This window comes from Ovis canadensis, chromosome 6 (assembly GCF_042477335.2).
Source record: "Ovis canadensis isolate MfBH-ARS-UI-01 breed Bighorn chromosome 6, ARS-UI_OviCan_v2, whole genome shotgun sequence".
Classification (NCBI taxonomy): Eukaryota; Metazoa; Chordata; class Mammalia; order Artiodactyla; family Bovidae; genus Ovis; species Ovis canadensis.
Genome location: NC_091250.1, coordinates 76159784 through 76183304, shown reverse-complemented (window position 1 = coordinate 76183304; position 23521 = coordinate 76159784). Strand labels below are relative to the sequence as shown.

Genomic DNA, 23521 nt, shown 5'->3' with positions numbered 1-23521 from the left:
GGTATTCATTATGGTTTTACTCTATGCTTACTCTGCAAATAAGGCTTCTCAACTCTGCAGCAGCAGAAATGAAATCAATAGTGTAAATCAACCATGTGGACCATACAACTTGCCTCTCGATCTTTTCCAAGACTCCCATAGGGGAAAACTAAAATATCATTCACACTTCTGGGGAAGAAGAATAGTTTCCCAGGAGTGAGGACATCTGCCACTTCTCTGCAGAAATAGGAACGGCTCCTGCCAGCCTCGCTGCTGGGCCTGGATGGGCGTGGGCTCTGCCTCAGGCTCTGAGATTGTGGGCCGTGAGCCCATGTTTACTGCCACAGACTCAGCTTCTGTTGGCATTCGAGTGTCTCCAGCGGCAGAAGTTCCCTTTTGTCCCACTGTCCCACCAGGAGAAGTTTCTGTGGTTACTGTCAGATCAAGGTTCTTGGAGATGTTTCGTGGTGACTTTGAGGTCTCCCGGGCCTTGGGCTGCAGCAGGCTGGGCCACCTGCGGGAGGCTGTTACTGGGTGTTTGGCTGGTGGGATTTGAAGGTGCTCTAGCTGGAAGGGTCAGGCATCAGGTTTAAGAAGTGCCCCCTTCTGCCCATATCCCACCTCCCTTTGTAGGAAATCCACCGTCTCATAGCATATCAGAAATCATCTTCTGTGGAAGCTTTTGAATTTTTGAGCGGTTAAAGTATTGAGTTCTTGTCCAGTGTTGCTTGGCTGAGTGTAGGAATGGTCCAAGTCTTACTCTCCAAAGACTCAGCAGGCCTGCTCCATGTCCAGAGGGACCCATATAAAGAGCCCATCCTTGTAGGATCTCGGTGGTCTTCAGCTCAGAGTCAGGATTGGGACAGAGGGCCCGCATGACAAGGAGGTGTCCAGATCCCACTGACGCCTAGAGGGGACATGAGCACCGCACGCTGCTCTGGGACAGGACTCCCAGACCTGCTGGGAGCCCAGTGTGTCAATCAGGAACCACCTGGAAGCCTGGAGAAAAGGGCTGCAAACACAGCCAGGACTCGAGTTTTCCTTGGTCTGCGTCTCCCAGAGCCCTTGAATGTGGGTTGCTGTCTGCAGGGCTGTGTGAAGGCCCCACGGGGTAGCGAAGAGGGGAGTCCTATCAGACCAATAAGGATGGATTGGACACTGGGCACGGATTAGCCTATGGAAGAATTGGCCCTCTGCTCTCAGAATGGAGGCACTTGGAGGCAAGTGATATCTGACCCTAGCTCATCTTACTGGTGAAATGGATATTTTTATATGACTTTAATGTTGGTGTTGGCGGTTTAGTTGCTAACTCATGTCCAACTCTTGTGACCCTATGGACTGTAGCCTGCCAGACTCCTCTGGGATTTCCCAGGCAAGAATACTGGAGTGGCCGCCCTTTCCTTCTCCAGGGGATCTTCCCGACCCAGGGAGTGCACCTGGGTCTCCTGCACTGCAGATGGATTCTTCACTGACTGAGCCACCACGGAAGCCCGTATGTCACCAGGCACGGCCTAGATCAGATTTGTTGAAAATTCAGAGATACTCATAACAAATAATAGCTAACACATCGAAGACTTGGCAAGTGCCATTCTAAGCACATTAGAGGTATCGCACCATTTATTGCTCCCGACATTCCTTAGGTCATAAGACTGTCCTTGTCTCCATTTTGCAGGTGAGAAAGCTGCGTCACTCAAGAATTAAGTGGGGAGCTGGAATTCAGACATAGGTGCTCAGGCTTCAGAGTCCAGGCTCCGCTTGCTCTGTGCTAGGCTCTCTGCCCATTCAAGGCGGAATTCTCAGCAGCATCTGCGGAGTTATCCCTCCAAAGAGGCAGACACTTAGATCAATTAACTGGCCAAGGGAGCAGCCAGAGAATAGCGGTCCAGGCAGTTCCATTGCTGTCTTGCCACCGTCCTCCAGTCTGTCTCCAGCCCAAGGGTCTTTATTTGACAAATGTTCAGTGAGCGTGTAGCTCGTGTCAGGCCCTCTTTGGGGTGGGGGGCGTTCAGAGGTCCACAGAAGAGTTTTGTTCTTGGAGACCTCCTATGGATGGAGTGCTCTGTTTCCAGAACAGCTACTGCTGACAGTGAGGAGGTCCAGCCAGTCCCCAGATTTGTCCCTTTGCTGAACCTCACTGAGCTGGTTTCCTCTTCTGTAAAGTCAAGACAACACAGCAGTCTGCCTTGAGAACTAAGCCTCAGATCACACTGTGGCTGCTGCTTGTTTACTGTGTGGCCCAGGGTGATTCTGCTTGGTTCTCCAGACTCGATTTCTCACATGTAAAATAAAGAACTGCTGCTCTGTAGGACTGTGAACGCGTGTTGTGCTACCTGTCGTAGGCTATGAAGCATTGTGAAAGTGATCTATAAATGTCAGGGCTGCCTTGCTTTCCCTGCCAAGCCCAGGCTCTTAATTTTATATATTAATACAAAATACTCAGCACAGAGAAAGCATTGGCTAAATGGTGACTGCTAGAAAGATGATGACAACTGCATATAAATTTGTTGGATGCACTGTACTTGCAGATATGTTTAAATATGCACGTACATCTAATTTGTTCTGTGATATTGTGGAAACACTGGGCCAAATCTTCTGGTTGAACCCACCTCCACTCAACTTTTCCATTGATAAAAATAGGCCTCCAAATGCCAGGCTGGCTCCTGTGCAGGAAATGACTAATACAATCTACTGTTTACGTATTATATCACAACCCAGAGGCCTGTGCCTTGCACTAGCTATCAGTCTCCAAGTATCCTAGCCATTAGGATGTTGAAGCAGGCTCCTCTGCTTGCCTCTCTACTCAGCCTGCGGTCAGCAGGTGGTCAGAACTGAGTGGATTTCCTCCAGAGGACGAATCTTCTTGTGAGCCAGGCTGAGCAACGAGTGAGACGTACCCTTTACTCTGTAAATGAGTAAATTGGCATTCCGGTGTTTGTTTTTAAACGTATTTAAATTCCTCATAATGTTGTAAGTCACCCTGTTCAGTAATAGATTAGCGACCGTCGCTGTGGACATCACCAGGAGATGCTGGCCTGTCTTCAACTGAAGGAACCTTTCATGTGAGAGAAAGAGCAGGACCCTGGCTGAGGGGCCCAGAGGCCTCAGTCCCACACTGGCTGCCCCTTGGTCCCTCCCACAGGTTGTTGCTGAGTCTGATCACCCTAGGACTTCCTAGAACACAATGTGAGCAGCAGTACAACGGCCTAGAGGGATGAGGGCACAGTCATCAGGCAGTTGATTAATTTTTTTGTTTTTTTAGCTTTACCTCGGTGGAGACTCCTTTACCCTCAGAGTTGGGGGTTGGGAGGGAGAAGTGTGATGGCGCCCCCTGGTGGAAAATGTGAGCAAAAGCACCTAGGCCACCTCCGGACTTGTGGTGGGGGCTCTCCTAGACCTCTGAGCCATCGGAAGCAGAGCCAGCTGGAAGCCATAAATCGAGGCCTGGGGAGGCTTGAAACCCTCATTCTCTGTTCGAGGAGATTTTCCTTCTTCTGCGCATGTTTCCGCCCTTGAGTCATCTGGGGCCTTTCAGAGTAGGACCAGGCCTCCTGACCTCTGGTATCAGCCTTCTCTGGCCGACCTAAGAACGAGGGGGAGGGGCTGTGCACAGGCGCGGGGCTGTGCACAGGCGCACGCCTGTGGGGTTGAGGGAGGGGTTGTAGACCCTCTCTGAGGTCTCTGGGTGTAGAGTGAAGTTTACCTGCCCCCCTTCCTCTCCCCACTTTAGGAAAACCAACGTTGTTGCAGCTCCTAGGAGACAGCGTGGCGTGATGACAGGAATTTGTTGGTACATAAACTGATGCTGAAGCTGAAACTCCAGTACTTTGGCCACCTGATGCGAAGAGCTGACTCATTTGAAAAGACTCTGATGCTGGGAAAGATTGGGGGCAGGAGGAGAAGGGGACAACAGAGGATGAGATGGTTGGATGGCATCACCGACTCAATGGACATGAGTTTGAGTAAAGTCTGGGAGTTGGTGATGGACAGGGAGGCCTGGCGTGCTACAGTCCATGGGGTCGCAAAGAGTCGGACACGACTGAGCGACTGAACTGAACTGAAACTGGGGTTTGAATACCGGCTTCATTATATGCTAGCTGGTTGCCTGAAGTTTATATACCACTGTATGAATCTGCTCCCATTACGAAATACCACACAGATCGAGTGGCTTAAACAACAGAAACTAATTTTCTACCCTTTGCAGGCTGGAAGTCCAGCATCAAGGTGCTGGCAGATGTCATTTCCCCCAGAGCCTCTTCTTGGTTTGCAGACGCCAGCCTTCCCTCTGTCCGCGCTTGGCCTTCTCTGTGTGCCCACGCTCCTGGTGTCTCCTTCTTTTCATAAGGACTCTAGTCCTACTGCATTAAGCCTACTTTATGACCTCATTTAATCTTAGTGCCTCTTTAACTGCCCTGTGTCCATACACAACCACACTTGGCCTGAGAGCTTCAATATATGAATTCTCAGTTCAGTTCAGTTGCTCATATCAGGTATGACATTCAGTTCAGTTCAGATGCTCAATCATATATGACTCTCTGAGACCCCATGGACTGTAGCACGCCAGGCCTCCCTGTCCATCACCAACTCCCGGGAGCTTACTGAAACCCACGTCCATCAAATCAGTGATGCCATCCAACCATCTCAGCCTCTGTCATCCCCTTCTCCTCTTGCCTTCAATCCTTTCCCAGCATCAGGGTCTTTTCTAAGGAATCAGTTCTTTGCATCAGGTGGCCAAAGTATTGGAGTTTCAGCATCAGTCCTTCTAATGAATATTCAGGACTGATTTCCTTTAGGATTGACTGGTTTGATCTCCTTGCAGTCCAAGGGATTCTCAAGAGTCTTCTCCAATACTATAGTTCAAAAGCATCAGTTCTTCAGTGCTCATTTTTCTTTATGGTCCAACTCTCACATCCATACGTGACTACTGGAAAAACCATAGCTTTAGATACAATTCAGTCTATAACAAGCACTCTGTGCCTTAGTTTCCCCATCTGTAAAATAGGAATAGTAATAACATCTGTCTCATATGTTGCCATGAGTTGATTAAATATTGTAAAAGAAAGTGCCCCCCCCCCCCACCGCACATGCACATACATCTAACCCTGGTTCCTGACTCAGAGTTCCTAAATCCTTTTCAGTTTCCTAGATGATAGTAATGTCTTTTATTCTAATGATGTGACTCTAGGTAGGCTTCTGGGTAGGGGCTGGTCACCAGAATGACCAAGCCATGATTAGAAGCTTAGAAGAGGAGATAGAAAGGAAGTTAATGAACAGTCATGCCTATTGGATAACGTTGCTATAAAAACCCCTAAAGTGCAAGGCTCAGAGAGCTTCTGAGCTGGTCAACATGCGGAGGCCCTGGCAGAGTGGCCTGATCCAGAGAGAGCCTGAGAACTCCACGCCCTCTCACTTACCTTGTCTTCGTCTCTCTGCATGTTCCTGAGTTGTATTCTTTTATAATAAACAGGTAATCTAGTAAGTAAACTTCCTCCAAGTTTTGTGAACCTCTCCAGCAAGTTAATCCTGAGGAGGGATCAGGGGAGTCTCCAGTTTATAACTGCTTGGTCAGAAGCACAGGTGACAACCCGGACTTAGTGATTAGTGTCTGAGGGGTGGGGGTTGCGGCAAGCAGCCTTGTGGGTCTGAGACCTTAACCTGTGGGATCTGACTCTCTCTCTAAATAGAGAGTGTCAGGCTTGAGTTAAATCGTAGCATACCCCTCTGGTGTTGCAGAGACTTGCTTGGGTGCAGAAGAGCTCCTGCGCATTTGATCATTAGATGGATCAGAATTGATGTGTTCTGTGTGAGTAGTAAAAGAGAAGTGGATTTTTCCCACCCAATATATACACACAGACGCTCGTAATAAATGTTGCGTGTGACACTCTTGTCCTCCACCTCAGTCCCCCCACCCCAATCCCCTCCTCACCACCACTTCTCAAGTGTTAGCATTCTGTGTGATGACCAGAGTCAGACTTTGCAAAATGTTTTACATAACCTTAGACTTGCCAGGGTTCCTTTGGGAGTTTCAGTCAGTTCAGTCGCTCAGTCGTGTCTAACTCTTTGCAACCCCATGGACTGCAGCACACCAGGCCTCCCTGTCCATCACCAACTCCCAAGTTTACTCAAACTCATGTCCATCGAGTCAGTGATGCCATCCAGCCATCTCATCCTCTGTTGTCCCCTTCTCCTCCTGCCCCCAATCCCTCCCAGCATCAGAGTCTTCTCCAATGAGTCAACTCTTCGCATGAGGTGGCCAAAGTACTGGAGTTTCAGCTTTAGCATCAGTCCTTCGAATGAACACTCAGGACTGATCTCCTTTAGAATGGACTGGTTGGATCTCCTTGCAGTCCAAGGGACTCTCAAGAGTCTTCTCCAACACCACAGCTCAAACTCATCAATTCTTTGGTGCTCAGCTTTCTTCACAGTCCAACTCTCACATCAATACATGGAAAAACCATAGCCTTGACTAGACGGACCTTTGTTGGCAAAGTAATGTCTCTGCTTTTTAATATGCTCTCTGGGTTGGTCATAACTTTCCTTCCAAGGAGTAAGCGTCTTTTAATTTCATGGCTGCAGTCACCATCTGCAGTGATTTTTGAGCCCAAAAAAATAAAGTCTGACACTGTTTCCACTGTTTGCCTATCTATCTGCCATGAAGTGATGGGACCAGAAGACATGATCTTCGTTTTCTGAATGTTGAGCTTTAAGCCAACTTTTTCACTCTCCTCTTCACTTTCATCAAGAGGCTTTTTAGTTCCTCTTCACTTTCTGCCATAAGGGTGGTGTCATCTGCATATCTGAGGTTATTGATATTTCTCCCACCAATGTTGATTCCAGCTTTTGCTTCTTCCCAGCCCAGCATTTCTCATGATGTACTCTGCATATAAGTTAAATAAGCAGGGTGACAATATACAGCCTTGATGAACTCCTTTTCCTATTTGGAACCAGTCTGTTGTTCCATGTCCAGTTCTAACTGTTGCTTCCTGACCTGCATATAGGTTTCTCAAGAGGCAGGTCAGGTGGTCTGGTATTCCCATCTCTTTCAGAATTTTCCACAGTTTATTGTGATCCACACAGTCAAAGGCTTTGGCATAGTCAATAAAGCAGAAATAGATGTTTTTCTGGAACTCTCTTGCTTTTTCCATGATCTATCAGATATTAGCAATTTGATCTCTGGTTCCTCTGCCTTTTCTAAAACCAGCTTGAACATCTGGAAGTTCACGGTTCATGTTTTGCTGAAGCCTGGCTTGGAGAATTTTGAGCATTACTTTACTAGCGTGTGAGATGAGTGCAATTGTGAGGTAGTTTGAGCATTCTTTGGCATTGCCTTTCTTTGGGGTTGGAATGAAAACTGACCTTTTCCAGTCCTTTGGCCACTGCTGATTTTTCCAAATTTGCTGGCATACTGAGTACAGCACTTTCACAGCATCATCTTTCAGGATTTGAAATAGCTCAACTGGAATTCCATCACCTCCACTAGCTTTGTTTGTAGTGATGCTTTCTAAGGCCCACTTGACTTCACATTCCAGGATGTCTGTCTCTAGGTGAGTGATCACACCATCGTGATTATCTTGGTCGTGAAGATCTTTTTTGTACAGTTCTTCTGTGTATTCTTGCCACCTCTTCTTAATATCGTCTGCTTCTGTTAGGTCCATACCATTTCTGGAGTTTATTTCTTCTCAAAAACGGGTGGAATAACTCATTTACTTGGTTATGAGAATTAAACCAAATTGAATTAGATAACTTATAAAAAGTCACTAACATAGGAGTGCAATAAATGGAAATTCCCTCCCTCACTCTGAAATCCCATTTAAGCACTAGTGAGAATATTGCTCTTCAACATAATCATGCTTAGAAATATGTTAAAAGCATATGGATGTCATGATTTCATTGCTGTGTAAAAGTGCACATCTTATGTGTTAAGTTAAAAGCAAGACACGTTGGTTTCATGATTTCAGTGCTGCTCACACGTGTTTTAAGTTAAAAGTCGGAATCCAGCACGATAGCACTGTCCCATTCTCCAGCATGAATGCTCCCCCACCCCCACTTGAGGGGACAGGAGGAGGCCAGGCCACAGCTCTGCCCATCTGAACTGGCTCATCTGCCAGAGACCACTTGGTAAGGAAGAATGGGGAGATTTTGCTTCCCCTGAGTAAGAGTGAGGAAGCAAAGACACCTCAGAGATGGTTGAATAATTATGTGCAGTCAGATCTCAGCCCTACCCCACCACCCCACCAAGTGTGACCTCCCCTCGAGCCTGCTCTTCAGCACGTCAGTGGTTCAAACCTGGGTTCCCTTAAATCTCAGAAGGATTGCTTTCCCCACGTGGTAGAGCGGTGAGTCAGCAAGCACTTTCTATAAAGCCGAGGGAGCGGTTGCGGGAGTCATCGCCGGCTGGAATGGCGCACAGAGAGGGCGAAATCCAGGCGCGGGGCTTTCAAAGAGCTCTTACATTTTCATTTAAGGATTTTAAGTTACCGAAGCCTTAAATCTCAGAAACCTGCATGACCCCACGCTGTACGTGAGAGACGACTAAAGGCACCGCCTCTAAACTGCAGCACATCTTTCACCACTTCCCTTAGATAACTTAGCCCTGATTCCATCACTGTGCATGCGCTGGGCATTTCCCAACCATAGGGAATGTGGTTGGTATTACTGCCCCTGACCTTGCAGGTCTCTAGAGTGTTTATTAGGGGCGGAGCCTGTTATTTACTAGAGACAGAGATCACCTGGGCTGGGAACCCCCCTCCGTGAACTGACCACCAGTAAGGGGTGGTGAGCAGGCAGGCAGGCAGGCAGGCAGAGAGGTGGGCGTTGTAGACGAGATTTCAATTACAGGTCAGTTGTTGGTGCCCGGCACACTGTCAGCACCAGATGCGTGTTAGTCATTATGATGAGTGTCCACTTCGATAGCATAAGCCGTCAGCATAGGATGTTAGCACAGGACAAATTTTTCCCGTCGAGTGATCTTGCCCTGAAAAGTAGGAAACAGGGAGAGTTAAGTAAGCGGTGCTAGCGGGCCCACGGCTCCAGAGGGCGGGTGTCTTGTTTTCTGCTTGGTTGCTCACCACGTTGCAGACAGTCTGGGGAGAAACAGCAGGAACAGCTGACGTGCTCATTGGGGTCAGTGTAGAAATGCTCTTTGGGTCCTCCCTGGCTGCCCAGGTTGTTACCAGGCTGAATAATTAATCAGACTGATTCCTTGCTTCAGCCGGATGGAGAACTAGGTCAGGCTCCACTCCAGAGTCCCCGGGCACCTCTCTGGTGCAGCCCACTGAGATGCTGAATTTAGAAAGCATTTCAGTGTTTCCAGGAAAACCAGTGGCAGGTGAAGCCTAATTTTGTTTCAGACTGTGTCCATAATGACAGTGATCTACAGTCCTATATATCGTGACCACAAGCTCTGATTTGCTGAAGACTTCCCTGTATGTTATGGAAACCACAATCTAAGGAAGATATTTGGAACCCTGAAAAGCCTGTGCATTTTTAGACAGCGCTCTGAAAGTCATTTGAGGTCACAGCCCTTTGTTTATTACTGGCTGCCTTATTTCTCAGCAAAATCTGGATTGTCCTGTAGGCAAAAATCAAGTCCGTGCCGTCTCTGATGCAGTAACTGGGGAGAGGAAGGACAGAGGACAGTTCCAGATTCTTAGAGAGACATCCCAGGATATAGGCTCTCAAACGTGATGACTTTATCCTAGATGGTTACCTTACGGCAGCCATTAGTATGAAATAAAAACGGATTCTCTCTCAGTTTCTCTGCAGGCTGTATGATAAGAGGTCCTTCCTCATAGTCACATACAACAAGAATACATGTATTTACCCACCTGACCCCAAGAACACAGATATAACCAGCCTCCGCAGAGCAGCTCTGTGTAGCTCAGGCAGCAGCGGGATCTCTATGTTCTTAGGATGCAGGCAACACAGGCTTGAGTCCCTGTCTCACATCCTGCAGAGTTCATGGGTCCACCCTCCCCCGCCCCCTGCACCCCTGCCAGTTCTGCCGGTTACCTGGGCTTATATTTCTCTTGTGTTGACTCCCAGCGCTCCACTCTGAGGCTTTTGCCACTGTTCTCCTCTGCCAAGCCTTTACCCAGGGCAGGAGTCCACCCTTCTCTTCATTCCTGATGATGTCAGCAGTCCCTCTATCAGGCTTTTGCTGAAGCATCAGGGGTAATATAGAGGGGGCTTACGTTGCATCAGAAGTTAGTCTCTGGGTGTTGGACCTCCTTCACCTCTCTAAGTCATTCAGGCACTGCCTGCCATTTCAGAACTTCCCCAGAGGCTCTGCAGCCCTTTCTCACTGCTCCTCCCCCATTTCCCTTTCTCCCCTAAACTTCTGACCCTTTCTTATGTACAGCCGGCTAACCATTTTCCTCATCCACTTCTCAAAAAAGAACTCAGATGCCTGCTACTCAGCTTTTTCTACCCTGAATGCACGTTACCTTAATTGATGTCTTGATGAGTTGAGTACTCTGATTTCCAAAGTCCTTGGGGTTCTTTTAAAGTGTTTTATATTCCCAGAACCTTTGGATAGCTTTGGATCCTCTTTCCATTACATGCAAACACACATAATTTTGGATATATTTGTAGGAGATTTAGAACTTCTTGAAGCCCATCAGTGGATCTCCGGGGCCCATGGACTCCTAGATGGGCTCATGAAATGATGGAGCCTGGGGGCTTTCTTCCCCTCCTTCTCCCTAGGCCTCTCCCATCCCCAGCCACCCAAGGTATAGCCATAGTAATGTTTGATCATAAGTTGGAAAAATGAAGCAGAATTGGCTGACTGACTGTTGGTGGGATTCCCCAGTCCTGAAGCTTTTGACTGGGCTTCCCAGGTGGATCAGTGGTCAAGAATCCGCTTGCCGTTGCAGAAGCTAAAGGAGACATGGGTTCGATCTCTGGGTCAGGAAGATCCCCGGGAGGAAGAAATGGCAACCCACTGCAGTCTTCTTACCTGAAAAATCCTATGGGCAGAGGAGTCTGGAGGGCTACAGTCCATGAGGTCTCAAAGAGTCAGACACAACCAAGTGACTCTGCACGTGTGCATGACACTTGTGAAAGGGACCAGTGTGCCTTCCTGTTTAGTGGCTCTGTCTTGTCCGACTCTGCGACCCTTTGGACTACAGCCCACCAGGATCAAGATCCACCAGGATCTTCCCAACCTAGGCATTGGACCTGCGTCTTCTGTGTCTCCTGAGTTGCAACTGGATTCTTTACCCCCTGAGCCAGAGACCTTGTGAAAATACCAGCCACCGTTTCTTGAGCATCCACTTTGGGCCAGGTCCTCTTCTTACCATCAGGCTTCCCATTAATCATGCCAGTACCCTCAGGTGGTCCATACCACCAACCTCACTGCAACAAGTGAAGAGACTGACGCGTACTAAGGTTTAGTAACTTGGCTCCAATCACACCACTTATAGTAGCCAACGTGGGATTTGATCCCCTGTCAGTGACTTGAAAACCTAGGCGCCAAACCACTGTCTCACATCCCTTCCCCCATGTACCCACTGTACGTTACTCGTTGTGGTTTATGTCAACAGAGCTGTGCGACCTCTGGTGTCACAGCCAAATGAATACACCCTTCCAGTTTTTTGAGATACTACTCAGAGCAGAGTGTTGGGCCTCTCAGGTTCACTGATGTGCCTCCAGTACTTGGCATATCACAGTTGTCAGTAAATCTTTGTTAAATGAATAAACCCATCCATCCTACAAGGCTCAGCTCAATACCATTTCCTTCACTGAGCTGCCCATGATTCCCTCTCTCTGAGTTTAAAGACTCCCAACACACACGTGTGCCTCTCTGTCCCCGTACTTCTCATCGCCATGCAATAGATTCCTGCTCTATGTCCACTCTGCATCCCGCTCATTTCCCTATGTCTCCAGGAACCAATAGGCACTCAATAAATGTTTACTGACTTCTATACACAGTTGTTACTGTGCTGCAGAGAATCCAGCTTAGTGGTAAGCAATTCCAATAAATGAGTATGATTAGGATTACACTTGCAGTGTAAACTAAATTGTAGCTTTTCTCTTGGATGTTCTTAGTTTTTTTAACATCTATAATTTAGTGTTGCTATCAATTCTGGTATCATTTACTTTTTTGTCACCATCCTTCAATACTTATGTAGAGCCTTAACTGTGTTCTGGGCATGGAAGGTGCTGCTTTGTGGATTACGCTGGTCTGAGCAGCGGCATCTCTGATGCCATGCACAGAGCTGGCTCACCTGGCTGGAGGCAAGGCTTGTGTCTGACTATAACTCCATCGGCTCCAATTCCCTTGTCTCTCCCCTCCCCCAGTTTTCAGCTAGTAGGCTCTCATCTTGCTTGTCCTTGTTAAAACTCAAGAGAAGGAGGACTTCTCCTCCTGTGGGAGAACGAAGGACATGAGAGGGTCTCTTGGAGCCAGAGAAAGAAGAGAGGGAACATTTGCTGAGGGCCTGCAGCGCCCCATCCCTGAGCTTCCTTGTTCACTTTGGGTCTCCTGGTGCTCTGAGCCTAGTGTTTCTGTCATTTTGCAACTGAGTAAGCTTAGGTTCCTGGAACCTGAGCCATACTGATGGGGCTAAGGGAATGTGGACACATGACTGACAGGCCCCAGAAACCAAGGCTTGGCACTGTGCTCTACCCCTCAACGTGTGCCTCGGAAAGAGGTTCTCCACAGGCGTCCGTCTCTATCAATAGAGGACTCAAACAGAAGTTGAAACGGGATGTGTGTTTCCAACCAAGATACGACCATTGGTTCCAGTGCAGGGGAGAGAGAACAGGTGGGAGAGAAAGAAGCCCCAACCAAGAGCCACATCCCTCCCGGTTCAGCCGTGACCTTGGTCCCCTAAATGCCCATAATAACTGATGGCAGCAACAGGCAGAGCAGCAAACTCTGCCCAGTTCATCCTCACAGTACACACGGGTTATTGTGAGACAGGGACTTCAGTGTCCTTGTTTTACAGGTGAGGAAACTGAGGCACAGAACAGTTAATGAGCATGCCCAATATCACACATAGTAAGTGGCAATCCTGAGATTTGAACCTAGATCTGCCATTTAGGATCAGTGGTCCCCAGACCTGCAACTTCAGCATCACCTGGGAAACTATTACAAATTCAGGTTTGAGGGCCCTGCCCTGGCCCATGGAATCAGAAACTGTGGGGATGGTGTCCGATTTTCTGTGTTTTAACAGAGCCTTCTGAGTGTTTTAGTTGTGGCTGATATCAGTTAAACTAGAGAAATCTTTAAAATCCATACATAAACGTTAAAATTTATCAATAACATGATGAATGTTTATTGGGTTATTATATGCCAGATATGTTAAAGATTTTGCCTATATTATCTCTGTCGAACAACAGTACTATAAAGTATAGGTACTATTATTATCCCCATTTTACAGATAAAAAAACTTAAGTCTTAGAGACCAGTGGTTTCCACAAAGTCACTAGCTGGTAGGTACAAAGTTGTGACTTGAATCTAGATCCTCCTGATGACACAGACCCCTGAACCATTCATTACTTATTTTTACCCTTTTGGTAAAGAGCTACTGAAGAATGAGCATCAGAGTACAAATGTTGATTTTGTCTTCTTCAAAGTTTGAAAAAAGTGTTTAAACAGTTAGATTGATTAGATATTTGATTATGTATTTGGATCGAATATTTTGAGTTCCTCCTATTCTATGAGTGTTTATTCCGGAAGCGGATTGTATATTAATAATTTCCTGACTTTAAGGAAAAGTGGTGGCTATAAACCTTCCTGGCCACACGGGGGCAGCACCAAGTAGCACAGGTTGCTCTTCGCTGCTTGGCTCTTTGGGAGGAAATAGAGCTGGCTTCTTAGTGGGGCTTCTCCCACACACATCCATTTCCTCTTACTGTAGCCGTAGGGACCAGTGGTGAAGTTTTTCAGATCAGAAACTAAATTACAACAGCAGAAGTATTGAATACATACAAAAAAATTAATTGTATTGTGAGGACTATTGTTTTTTTGAAACCCATGCATTCTTGGACTCAAAGACAAAAAACAGCCAGTATTCTTTTTCACCTTCCTTAATGTTAATAAATTCTTTGAGTATTCATGACTATAGGATTCTGTAACAGGCTGTATAAAAAGTGGGGAAATGTGTTCCTGGCTTCTAGTTTTAGAGCAAAGCACCATCCCACAGTAATGCTGGTGTATTAGGGTTCCCTGTTCACTGCCCCCTCCCCCCACCACACACACGCCCTGCCATGTTGAGCCCATTTCCACCTGGGCATATCTCATGCATATGATACATTCAAAGCTCAGTCTCTGTGCCATTGGGTGAATTCACTGGAATGTTGACTAGAGTGACTATAATTTATTGTGCAAACTAGGACACTTTTGAGAATAAAAGGAGCTGCTCTTAATGATTTTGCCAGAAAACAAACATAAACCAAAACCATCCTGGGGATAATTGGAACGTGGGGATCACACTAATTACAAATCTCCTAATCTCCTTTCATTTTCCCCCTTCGATGACTCCCTTTAAGGTGTATGTGGCACTGTAATCATTTGCACTTTCACTCGTTGGCAATCATTTGCACTTTCACTCAGCAGTGCTCATAATACAGGTTTTTCTACCTTGTGAGAACCCTCTGAGGTAAGCATTACTGTTGTTCTCATTTTTGCAAATTAAAAAAAAAATGAGATTTTGTAAGTTACACAGCCAAGATCACAGCACCTTTAGGTCAGACCTGAAATTTTAATTAGGCTGTCCCTGCTCTTGGGCTGGGCTTCCTTGGTGACTCAGATGGTAAAAGAATCTGCCTGCCAATGAAGGAGATGCGGTTCCATCCCTGGGTCAGGAAGATCCCCTGGACGAGGAAATCACTACTCACTCCAGTATGCTTGCCTGGAGAATTCCATGGATAGAGGAGCCTGGCGGGCTATGGGCCATAGGGTTGCAAAGAGACACGACAGAGTACACATGCTCTTGGGCCAGATACGCTCGACTGTATTGACCTTGCTGACTGTGTTCCTGTGCTCTTGTGGGCCCAGCCCAGTTGGACTCTGCCCCTCCAGCAACATCTCAGGCATAGGGCAGAGCAGTAAGAGGCCCAGAGGTTAAACTGCCTGGGCTGGAAACCTAGGTCCACCATTTATCAGCCTTGTGCTTCACTCTCCTTCCTCTTCTATAAAAGGGATACAGTAACTTAGTATCAACCTGGTAGGGTTGAGGTGAGGATTAAATGAGTAAATACCTATCAGATGACTTCTAGAACTCACCTAAGGGTGGGACCTGGTTGCCAGTAGAACCCACTGGGTTCAAGGGGGTAGAAACTTTCAGTCCCATGCCCATCCCCAAGGAAGGGAGAGGAGCTGGAGATTGAGTTCAGTCACCGGTGGCCTGTGATTTAACCAATCATGCCCATGTAATGTGAGAGGCAATGGCACCCCACTCCAGTACTCTTGCCCGGAGAATCCCATGGACGGGGAAGCCTGGTAGGCTGCATGGGGTAGTCCATGGGGTTGTGAAGAGTCGGATACGACTGAGCAACTTCACTTTCACTTTTCACTTTCACGCATTGGAGAAGGAAATGGCAACCCACTCCACTGTTCTTGCTGGAGAATCCCAGGGACGGGGGAGCCTGTTGGGCTGCCGTCTGTGGGGTCGCACAGAGTCAGACACAACTGATGCGACTTAGCAGCAGCAGCGCATGTAATGAAGCCTCCATAAAACCCGGAGGACAGGATTCAGAGAGTTTCCAGGCTGGTGCACATGTGGAGGCTGGGGAGAGTGGTCCCTGGGAAGCGCATGGGAGCTCTGCACGCTTCCTCTGCACCTTGTCCTGTGCATCTCTTCCTTCTGGCTGTTCTTGAGTTATATCCTTTTATCATCAACCTCTGGGAGATAGTGGAGGACAGAGGAGCCTGGCGTGCTACAGTCCATGGGGTCACAAAGACACGACTTCGTGACCAAACAATTGCATCAGTGATCTAGTACATAAAATGTTTCTCTGAGTTCTGCTGGCCACTCTAGCGAATAAAGCGAACCCAATGAGGATAGTCCATCAATACATTCAAGCTGTGGCTGGTTGGCTAGAAGCTCAGGTGATAACAGGTTTGCAGTTGGCAACTGAAGTTGGCAGGGGTGTCGGGGAGAAGGGCTGTTGTAGGGCTGAGCCCTAAACCTGTGGGATCTGCTGCTCTCTCCAGGTAGATAGTGTCAGAATTGAGCTGAACTTTCAGACACCCTGCTGGTGACTGAGAACTGCTCTTTGGCGTAGAGGAAAACCTCCACACATTTGGTGAAGGTGGACGAGGTGAGATTTTCCATTATCAGGTGGTGCATAGCAAGATCAAAATGGCAGATGGAAGCCGGGAGATTGTGGCGTTGTGATTTTACTCACCAGGGGCTACGCTGGGAACCAACAAAGAAAAATTACTGAGCTGCACAGTGCCCCCTGCAGGAAGCAGAAAATGAGTAGTGGAAGGCATGGCCCTTGAAGTTGTGGGTCTTAATGAAACGTGGGGAGACGCACTATGGTGTTCTCCTGTGGCATTTCTGACACGCCCACTTGCAGGAGTAGTCTGGTCTCAGGTTAAAGGGAGCAGAGCCTCCGAGGGAGCAGCCCTGGCTCCTGTGGCACCTTCCTCTTGGGCAGTGTCTCTCCAGCAGATGCACGTGCGCACATGAACTGCGAGGGCATCTCCCAGAAGCTTTCCCCAGGACCCCGGGTCCTGAGTAGCTTTTGCAGTTGTTGTAGCGATGACCTTCTCCTCTTGGTATTTCTGTAAGAGGCCTCATGGGCACCATCAGTGTGCGGGAGCTGTTCCATTCCACATGGGGTCTGCACCGGGTCCCAGGTACCTCGGTCCTTCCCCTCTAGGACCTGAGGATCCACATTCTGCTAACGTTTTCAGTATTTTGGTGGGATATTTTTTTGAGAAAGTGATTAACAATTCAGGAAGGAGGCATACCGTCTGGGTATAGGGGCTGAGACACAGAGAATGTTAAACTAGACTGAATGTGGTCACTTTGGGACACTTCGCTGCACTTCTTCATTTTGTTATGAAGTGCGGTTATGGAAACTTTAGAAGATGCTGAGAGTCAGCCTGTTGGCTCCACAGAAGTGTGGCACCTCGTTTGCCCCTCCTCTCCTGGGAACATGGTCCCTTCAATTGATGTGTAGCTCAGGAGGGGACCTGCGTCACAGGTTGCCGTGGGATACTGCAGTTCCAGCCACCTAGTAAACTTGGCAGTTAACCGCTAGGTAGAAGCTGTATCCAAACTGCCCTCATATGTCCCATGAACTTCTTTATAAATTTTTGGATTTTTTTATTTGTTGCAACATGCATATGATACTTTCCATATTTAAAAAAAAATTGAATACCTGAACTTTTAAAAAGAAGATGAGCATGATCTCAAAATGAATATCTCTAAATGATAAAAGAATAAATTGAATTTGTGCTCTGTTTTCTTACAGGTTCATTATTCTGTAGACTTTTCAGGATTTGGTGCTAATAACAAACACTGAGATTTGTTATGATGAACACACACCCCCACCCTCCATTTTCCTTCATTTCTGGGTATTAGAGAATACATTTTGCCCCATTGTTATTAGAAACAAGTGCCAAATATGTATTTAATTCTTCTCCCTTCTATTGTCTTTTCCTAGGTGCTTAACGAGTAACAAATCTCAGAGAAGTTACTCCTTGTGAGAACCCTCTGAGGTTCTTACTATTGAAAAATCCTGCCTGATACTAGATAAAAGATACTGATACTGCCAGATACTAGAAAAAAAGAGCTTACAAATGTTTAAACCCATTAGCCCTATCATTCTACTTCTAATAATCGGTTCTAAGAAAAAAAACTGAACACACACACAGAAAGGTAGGCAAGAATATAGTTATTACTACATTTTTTAGTAGTAAAAAATAGCCACAATTAAATTTTTCAACAATCGAGAATTAGTTATTAAATTAGATGACTGAAGATTTTATAGTCATTGAAGACACATTATGCACATTTTGTAGAGGATCTTAGGCTACCTGTGGCCAGTAAGTAATCTCCGGATCTCTGATTTTCTCCTAGTGTTTCGCTGTGCGCTCTCTGGGGTGGGTGGAGATGGCAGAGGAGGACCTCGCTCCTGGCAAGAGTAGTGTTGCCGTCAACAACTGCATCCGGCAGCTTTCCTACTGCAAAAACGACATCCGAGATACAGTTGGCATTTGGGGAGAGGTAAGTTACAGGTGAAAATAATTAATGTCAGACTTGCTTGCATTCCTGCTGTGCCTATGAAACCCCAGAGCCGAGAGACACAGGACTGAGAGCGCTGAAGGTTTTTATTGGGTTCCAGGGATGTTCCACACTCGGCCAATCATTCTCGCTTTAGGTGATCAGCCAGCAGTGGTCCCTGGTTCAGTCCTGTAATACGGAGATTGTTGGTAGGATTGACTGATGAAGATGGCCTTTGTTGCCTTTGTGAGGACCTGAATCAATCCCAAGGAAATGCTTTGTGTGTGTATGTGTGTGTGGTGGGGAGGAGCAGGGTGGATTTGATCTCCTGGTGGGTGGAAATTACGCTGGGGGCCACTCCCCACTGGGTCTGGCTGCAGATTTCTTTTAGGCTGCAGCCAATGACCCAGTTCCTGGTGGGAAAGAACAAAGAGAGAGAGGAAAAAGGCACCAAAAATTCCCAGTCAGCTCTCAGTTATCCCAAAGCAGGTCACCTGGTTAGCCTCCGGGGGCCCTAGGACCTGCCCTGCTCACGGGGCCCCAGCTCCTCAGGACTCTCGATCACGCAGCTCCTGAGCATGTGGCAGCCCTCAGCTGAAAGCGGGAAGAAGGGAGCCTGGCCTTCACTGGGGGGACAGGTTGGGGAACTGCAACCCTCCCCTGTAGCTTGGCTCGTCCTCTTGGCTCTGCCAACCATTACCTAGCTGCTCACCAGCTACCCAGCCTCCATGAGGTGCTGGGAGACAGAATCTCTCTAGGACCTCCACCTCAATCATGATTAATCCACATTCTGGATAATTAGCAGCTGGCTCTTTGCCCAGGGTCTGGACACAACTGTGCCATAGAAAGAAACTGCCCACACGCAAGCCTTGTGAGATGCAGTTCCCAACAGAGACACTGGGAGGCGCTTCAGGTCTGAGGCGGCCTGCTGTCTGTTGCTCCAGGCTCTGTAGGGTCAGTGCAATTTACCTGAAAGTAGCTCTCTTCCCCTTTTGGAAGATTTCAAATCATCCTGGATCTCAGTTGTAGATGCTTGGCTTAACTAAGCACTGACGAGCGGAGGCATTGCAACAACCATGTCTGCCTCCTCGGCAGCAGAGCTTACGTTCACTCTGAAAACTTGCCATGTCTGCCTCCTCAGCAGCAGAGCTTACGTTCACTCTGAAAACTTGTGATGGGACATCATTCTTAAAACCCAGACCAAGGAGCAGTTTATCTGTCCCGCTTTGGAATTTGAAGATTGGCCAAAAGCCTCACCATTCTTCCCCGCTAGACCATCCTGGTGGAGAAGAAAATGGTACCCACTCCAGGATTCCTGCCTGGAGAATCCCCATCGACAGAGGAGCCTGGCAGGCTACAGTCCAGGGGGTCACAAAGAGTTGGACACAACTGAAGTGACTTAGCATCACATAGCGTAGCACAGACTTCCCTGGCATCCACGCCACAGCATCTGGGCTGACTGTGACCTTCAGTGGACACAGCCTTTCCGTCAGACAGCAAACATTTAATAATTTCCTAAAATGCCTGAGGGTTTGCAAGGGGAATGAAGTTGGATAGGCTAGCGTTCCTGCCCTCAAAGAGCCATTAATACATGGGGAGACAGAAGACCAGAGCCTGAACAGTGATGCTGGAAACCTCCCCCTCCCCAGTGATGGTATCACTGCAGCACACCCCCTGTGGCTAAAGGCGTCTCGGCCTCTGTGTCAGATAATGAGCAAGTCACTTAACCTGTAAGCCTCGGTTTCCCCATCTGCTAATTGGAGATAATAACAAACCAAGCTCTGAGGCAAGTGAGAGCGTTCACGAGCCAAGGAGCCTGAAGCGTGCTGTAATATCTGAGATGTCATAAAGGCACATCAGCATTAGCTACTGAAGCACCGAGATGTGTCACACAGCTGTGCCTGCTATTTACCGGGCAAATCACACAGATCAGAAGTGGTGTACAAACCGAGAAGAGACAGCCCTTGTTGTGGGTCCAGGAAGTCCATCACAGGGATGGCTGGTAGGGTCTGGGCAGAAGGGAAGGAATGGGGACAGAGGGGTTATGAGAGGCTGGCCCACCTGGAGTTAGTAAGAGACCAAATTCTCCAGGGAACCTGCCATTAGCCTTTTTTCTTAAAGATTCAAAGTATAAATAATTAAAAATAAGAACCAGCTCAAAAGCAGGCTAGGGACACATTTCAGAGGATTTGGAGAAGGAGAGAGAAATTGGGCATGTGAGGGGAAGATGAAGGACTTATAAATATTTTAATCAGGAGAGGATGTTTCTCCCTTAAAAAACAAAGTTCAGACCCAGGGGGCGATATTTTGATCATTGAAGCGACATCCCTGGGTAGCCACAAACGTCCTGAGGATGCATAGTTTTGTGCAGAAGGTAAGCAGTCTTCTCATTGAATCCCAGGGGAAGGACATGTACCTGGTCCTGGAGAACGACACGCTGAGCCTGGTGGACCCCATGGATCGCAGCGTGCTCCACGCTCAGCCCATCGTCAGCATCCGCGTGTGGGGCGTGGGCCGCGACAATGGCCGGTGAGTGCCCCACGTGTCCTCTGTCACCTCGGCAGGTGGCCCAGTTTTAGCTTACCGCCAAGATGGAGCCTTGCTGTTACTGCATGTCACTGACTATGAATCTAGACAGTGAACTCTCTGCAGAAATGTGAAAAATGAAAGCACATGTCTATCCCAGCCTCATAAACCAAGCTACTTCCGTTTCCGGTTTCTGTCCCTCAGACCTTTTTCAGCCGTGGACCCTGCCTCTGGTTCTGCATGTTTCTCCACCTACCCATCCCATCTAAGTTCCCAGCTCATCCAGACTCTTGGCACTCTCACCTTATTTTTTTCCCTCTTCTCTGCAGTCTGTTTTAAAGAGTCTCAGCTATTTCAGATGCTCTGCTATTGGTATTTTCTTTGTAGAGGGCTTGTTGGAAGGGAGAGGTTGAACAGCCTCTAATCACAAGCTTTATTTTTTTTTAATTATTTTATTGAAGTATAGGTGATTTATAATGATGTGTTAATTTCTGCTATACAGCAGAGTGATTCAGTTACACGTGTGTGTGTATATATATATATTCTTTTTCATATTCCTTTCCACTATGATTTATCACAGGATATCAAATATAGTTCTCTGTGCTGTACAAGAACCTTGTTGATCACAAGCTTTAGGTCATTAATTCATGCTCATCAGGAACTTATGGAGTTTGAAGCTGGCTGAACATTTTTAACATTTTAAATGTCTGGTCATACCAACATTCCATTCAGTGTGTTTTTTTCTGAAATTCTACTGAATGTTTGTCGTTTCCAGCAAGTACTTCCCACTTAGATGTGTTGTGAACCTTTTTGTTCTCCAGAGTGACTGGAAACAGGGAAGTTTTGGTTTTCAAGTACATGTTCTAAGTAATAAAGTGGCAGGTATCACAGACTTCAGACTTTGATACTTTATTAAGTAATCAGGCTGCATGAAATGCATCTAACTCTTGAATTATAATTAATCTTTGGTAACTCTCAAGGTGCCCGAAGATCTCCTAGCATTTAGGGACAAGCTGTAGGATGATTTATTACTTTGTTGAAAATGGACAAGAGCATTGTGGAAGCTGGTGAAATCCCAGATGACAGAGATGGCTCTCTGGAGCCTGTGACTCCATTCCTGGGTTTTCTAGTTTATTGGGTTGTGTGGTCCTCTAGGGGGTTCAGCCTTGGCTTCACCCAGCCTCAGGCAGTAGCAAATTCAATAGTGTTTTGATTCAGTTCCAAATGCTAAGCCTGAAAGGAAAATGGATAAGCATTCATCAAAGAACAAGCATGTTTGCTGGAACCAGACATAGAAATGGTTGCAAAAGAGACAGGTGGAATGTCCTTTGATGGCTGATTGGATAAACCTTCCAGGGAGCACAGCTGTATCTTTGAGCTTCTGTAAGAGTGATGAGCAGTGACAGCTGTTCCAGGTGCTTTGAAGGGAGTAAGTAGCTAGATTATGCATCCACACCTGTCATTCACTTGCTTGGCAGAGCTGGAGCACTGAAATTAAAGGAAAATACATGATGATGTTTGTACATATTTAAAAACGTTTAGCCTTGATGGAAGAGTATAGGATGCTTGATCCTTCCCTACTTCCTATCCTCCATGTTTGTTTTTAAGACAGGAGCCGAGGTGAAGATCACTATATGCATGTCCAGCTGGATGGGGTTGTGTTTTCTTAAGATTAGCTTGTGAGTGGATTTCATCAGTGAGGTTTTCAGGTCACCCCAGTTCTTTAAGGCCAAATGCTCTCTGTTCAGGGTGAAAAATATGATTCAAATTCCAGTGGACAAAATTATTCAAGCCCTGAGCTCAGTTTCTCTCATGTGTGAAATGGGGATGATAACAAGGACCACGAAACATGTGTATGTTTATGCCTGTGTGTATGTATAGTAATCGGCATGGAGATGGGGATATAGAAAACGCTTAATGCACGTTAGCTTTGATTTGTTAAAGCAACATCCACTTGGACAGACAGCTAATCACATGGTTTCCTTTCAAACAGAGGGTGAGGGAGGGATCAGACCTCAGGGAGGTTTTGAGTACGGTTTATCATTTTATAACAGAGGGCCAGAGGCTGTTCTAGATGCTGTGTTCAGTTGTCCTACAAAGTGGAAAGAACTACCCACCCCTCCACTGCACCCAATGATATTGGTATAGATTAGGTTACCTTGCCTTGGTTATGTTTCTGAAATGTGCACTGGGTTACTTCTGTTCTTTAAACCCCTTCTTGTTCTTACTCAATGTTAGCAGGGAAGTGTAATTTAGAAATACGCTGAGGGTTCCACATTAGCTTTCAGGACCTCAGGAAGCTCCTGCATTGGCTGGGGGGCCCTTGAGCTGGGCTGCTTTTGGAAGCAGTAAATCAAAAATATGTCTTGTCAGCGAAAGTTTCAGTTTCTCCCCATTGCAGTTTTATGCTCTGAAAGAAGGGACCTTTGTATTCCAGATTTTTTTTTTTAAAGATACTTGGTTTTGCTTTTGATTCCTTTTTTTCTTTTTTTCCTTTACAGCAATTTACAAGAGCAAATTCAATTTGTATTGCTGCGAAGGGACTTACACTTTGCATGAATAAAACATAAAAGTGTTTCATTTTGCTTGCAAAAACAAGTCCATTTCGAATTCTCTTTTGTAACTTCCCTTGCTGAGAAAATGGAATCTCTTAGGGGATTTCTTGATGTGGTTAAAATGAATATGAAAAGTATGTATACCAGAGGCATGAAGGGCAGTTTCTCGTGAAATTCTGAGTGCTTCACTGAGCCATGTAATTTCAGAATTTATAAAGTTATTTGGGGTTTAGCATTTTCTTAAGGATTTCAAGTGGCTTTGGTTTGCTCTGCAGAAAT

The 23521-nt window shown here is 46.8% G+C and overlaps 1 protein-coding gene across 11 annotated transcripts in view; it reads left to right on the top strand.

The window, feature by feature from the left end:
* APBB2 (amyloid beta precursor protein binding family B member 2) overlaps nt 1-23521 on the top strand; it is a 381548-nt gene that overhangs the window by 290985 nt on the left and 67042 nt on the right. For all 11 annotated transcript variants that reach the window (XM_069593941.1, XM_069593939.1, XM_069593936.1 and 8 more), the window contains 2 exons: nt 18018-18164; nt 20563-20690. In XM_069593941.1, the coding sequence (XP_069450042.1) occupies nt 18018-18164; nt 20563-20690 (275 nt within the window). The remainder of the gene's footprint in view (nt 1-18017; nt 18165-20562; nt 20691-23521) is intronic.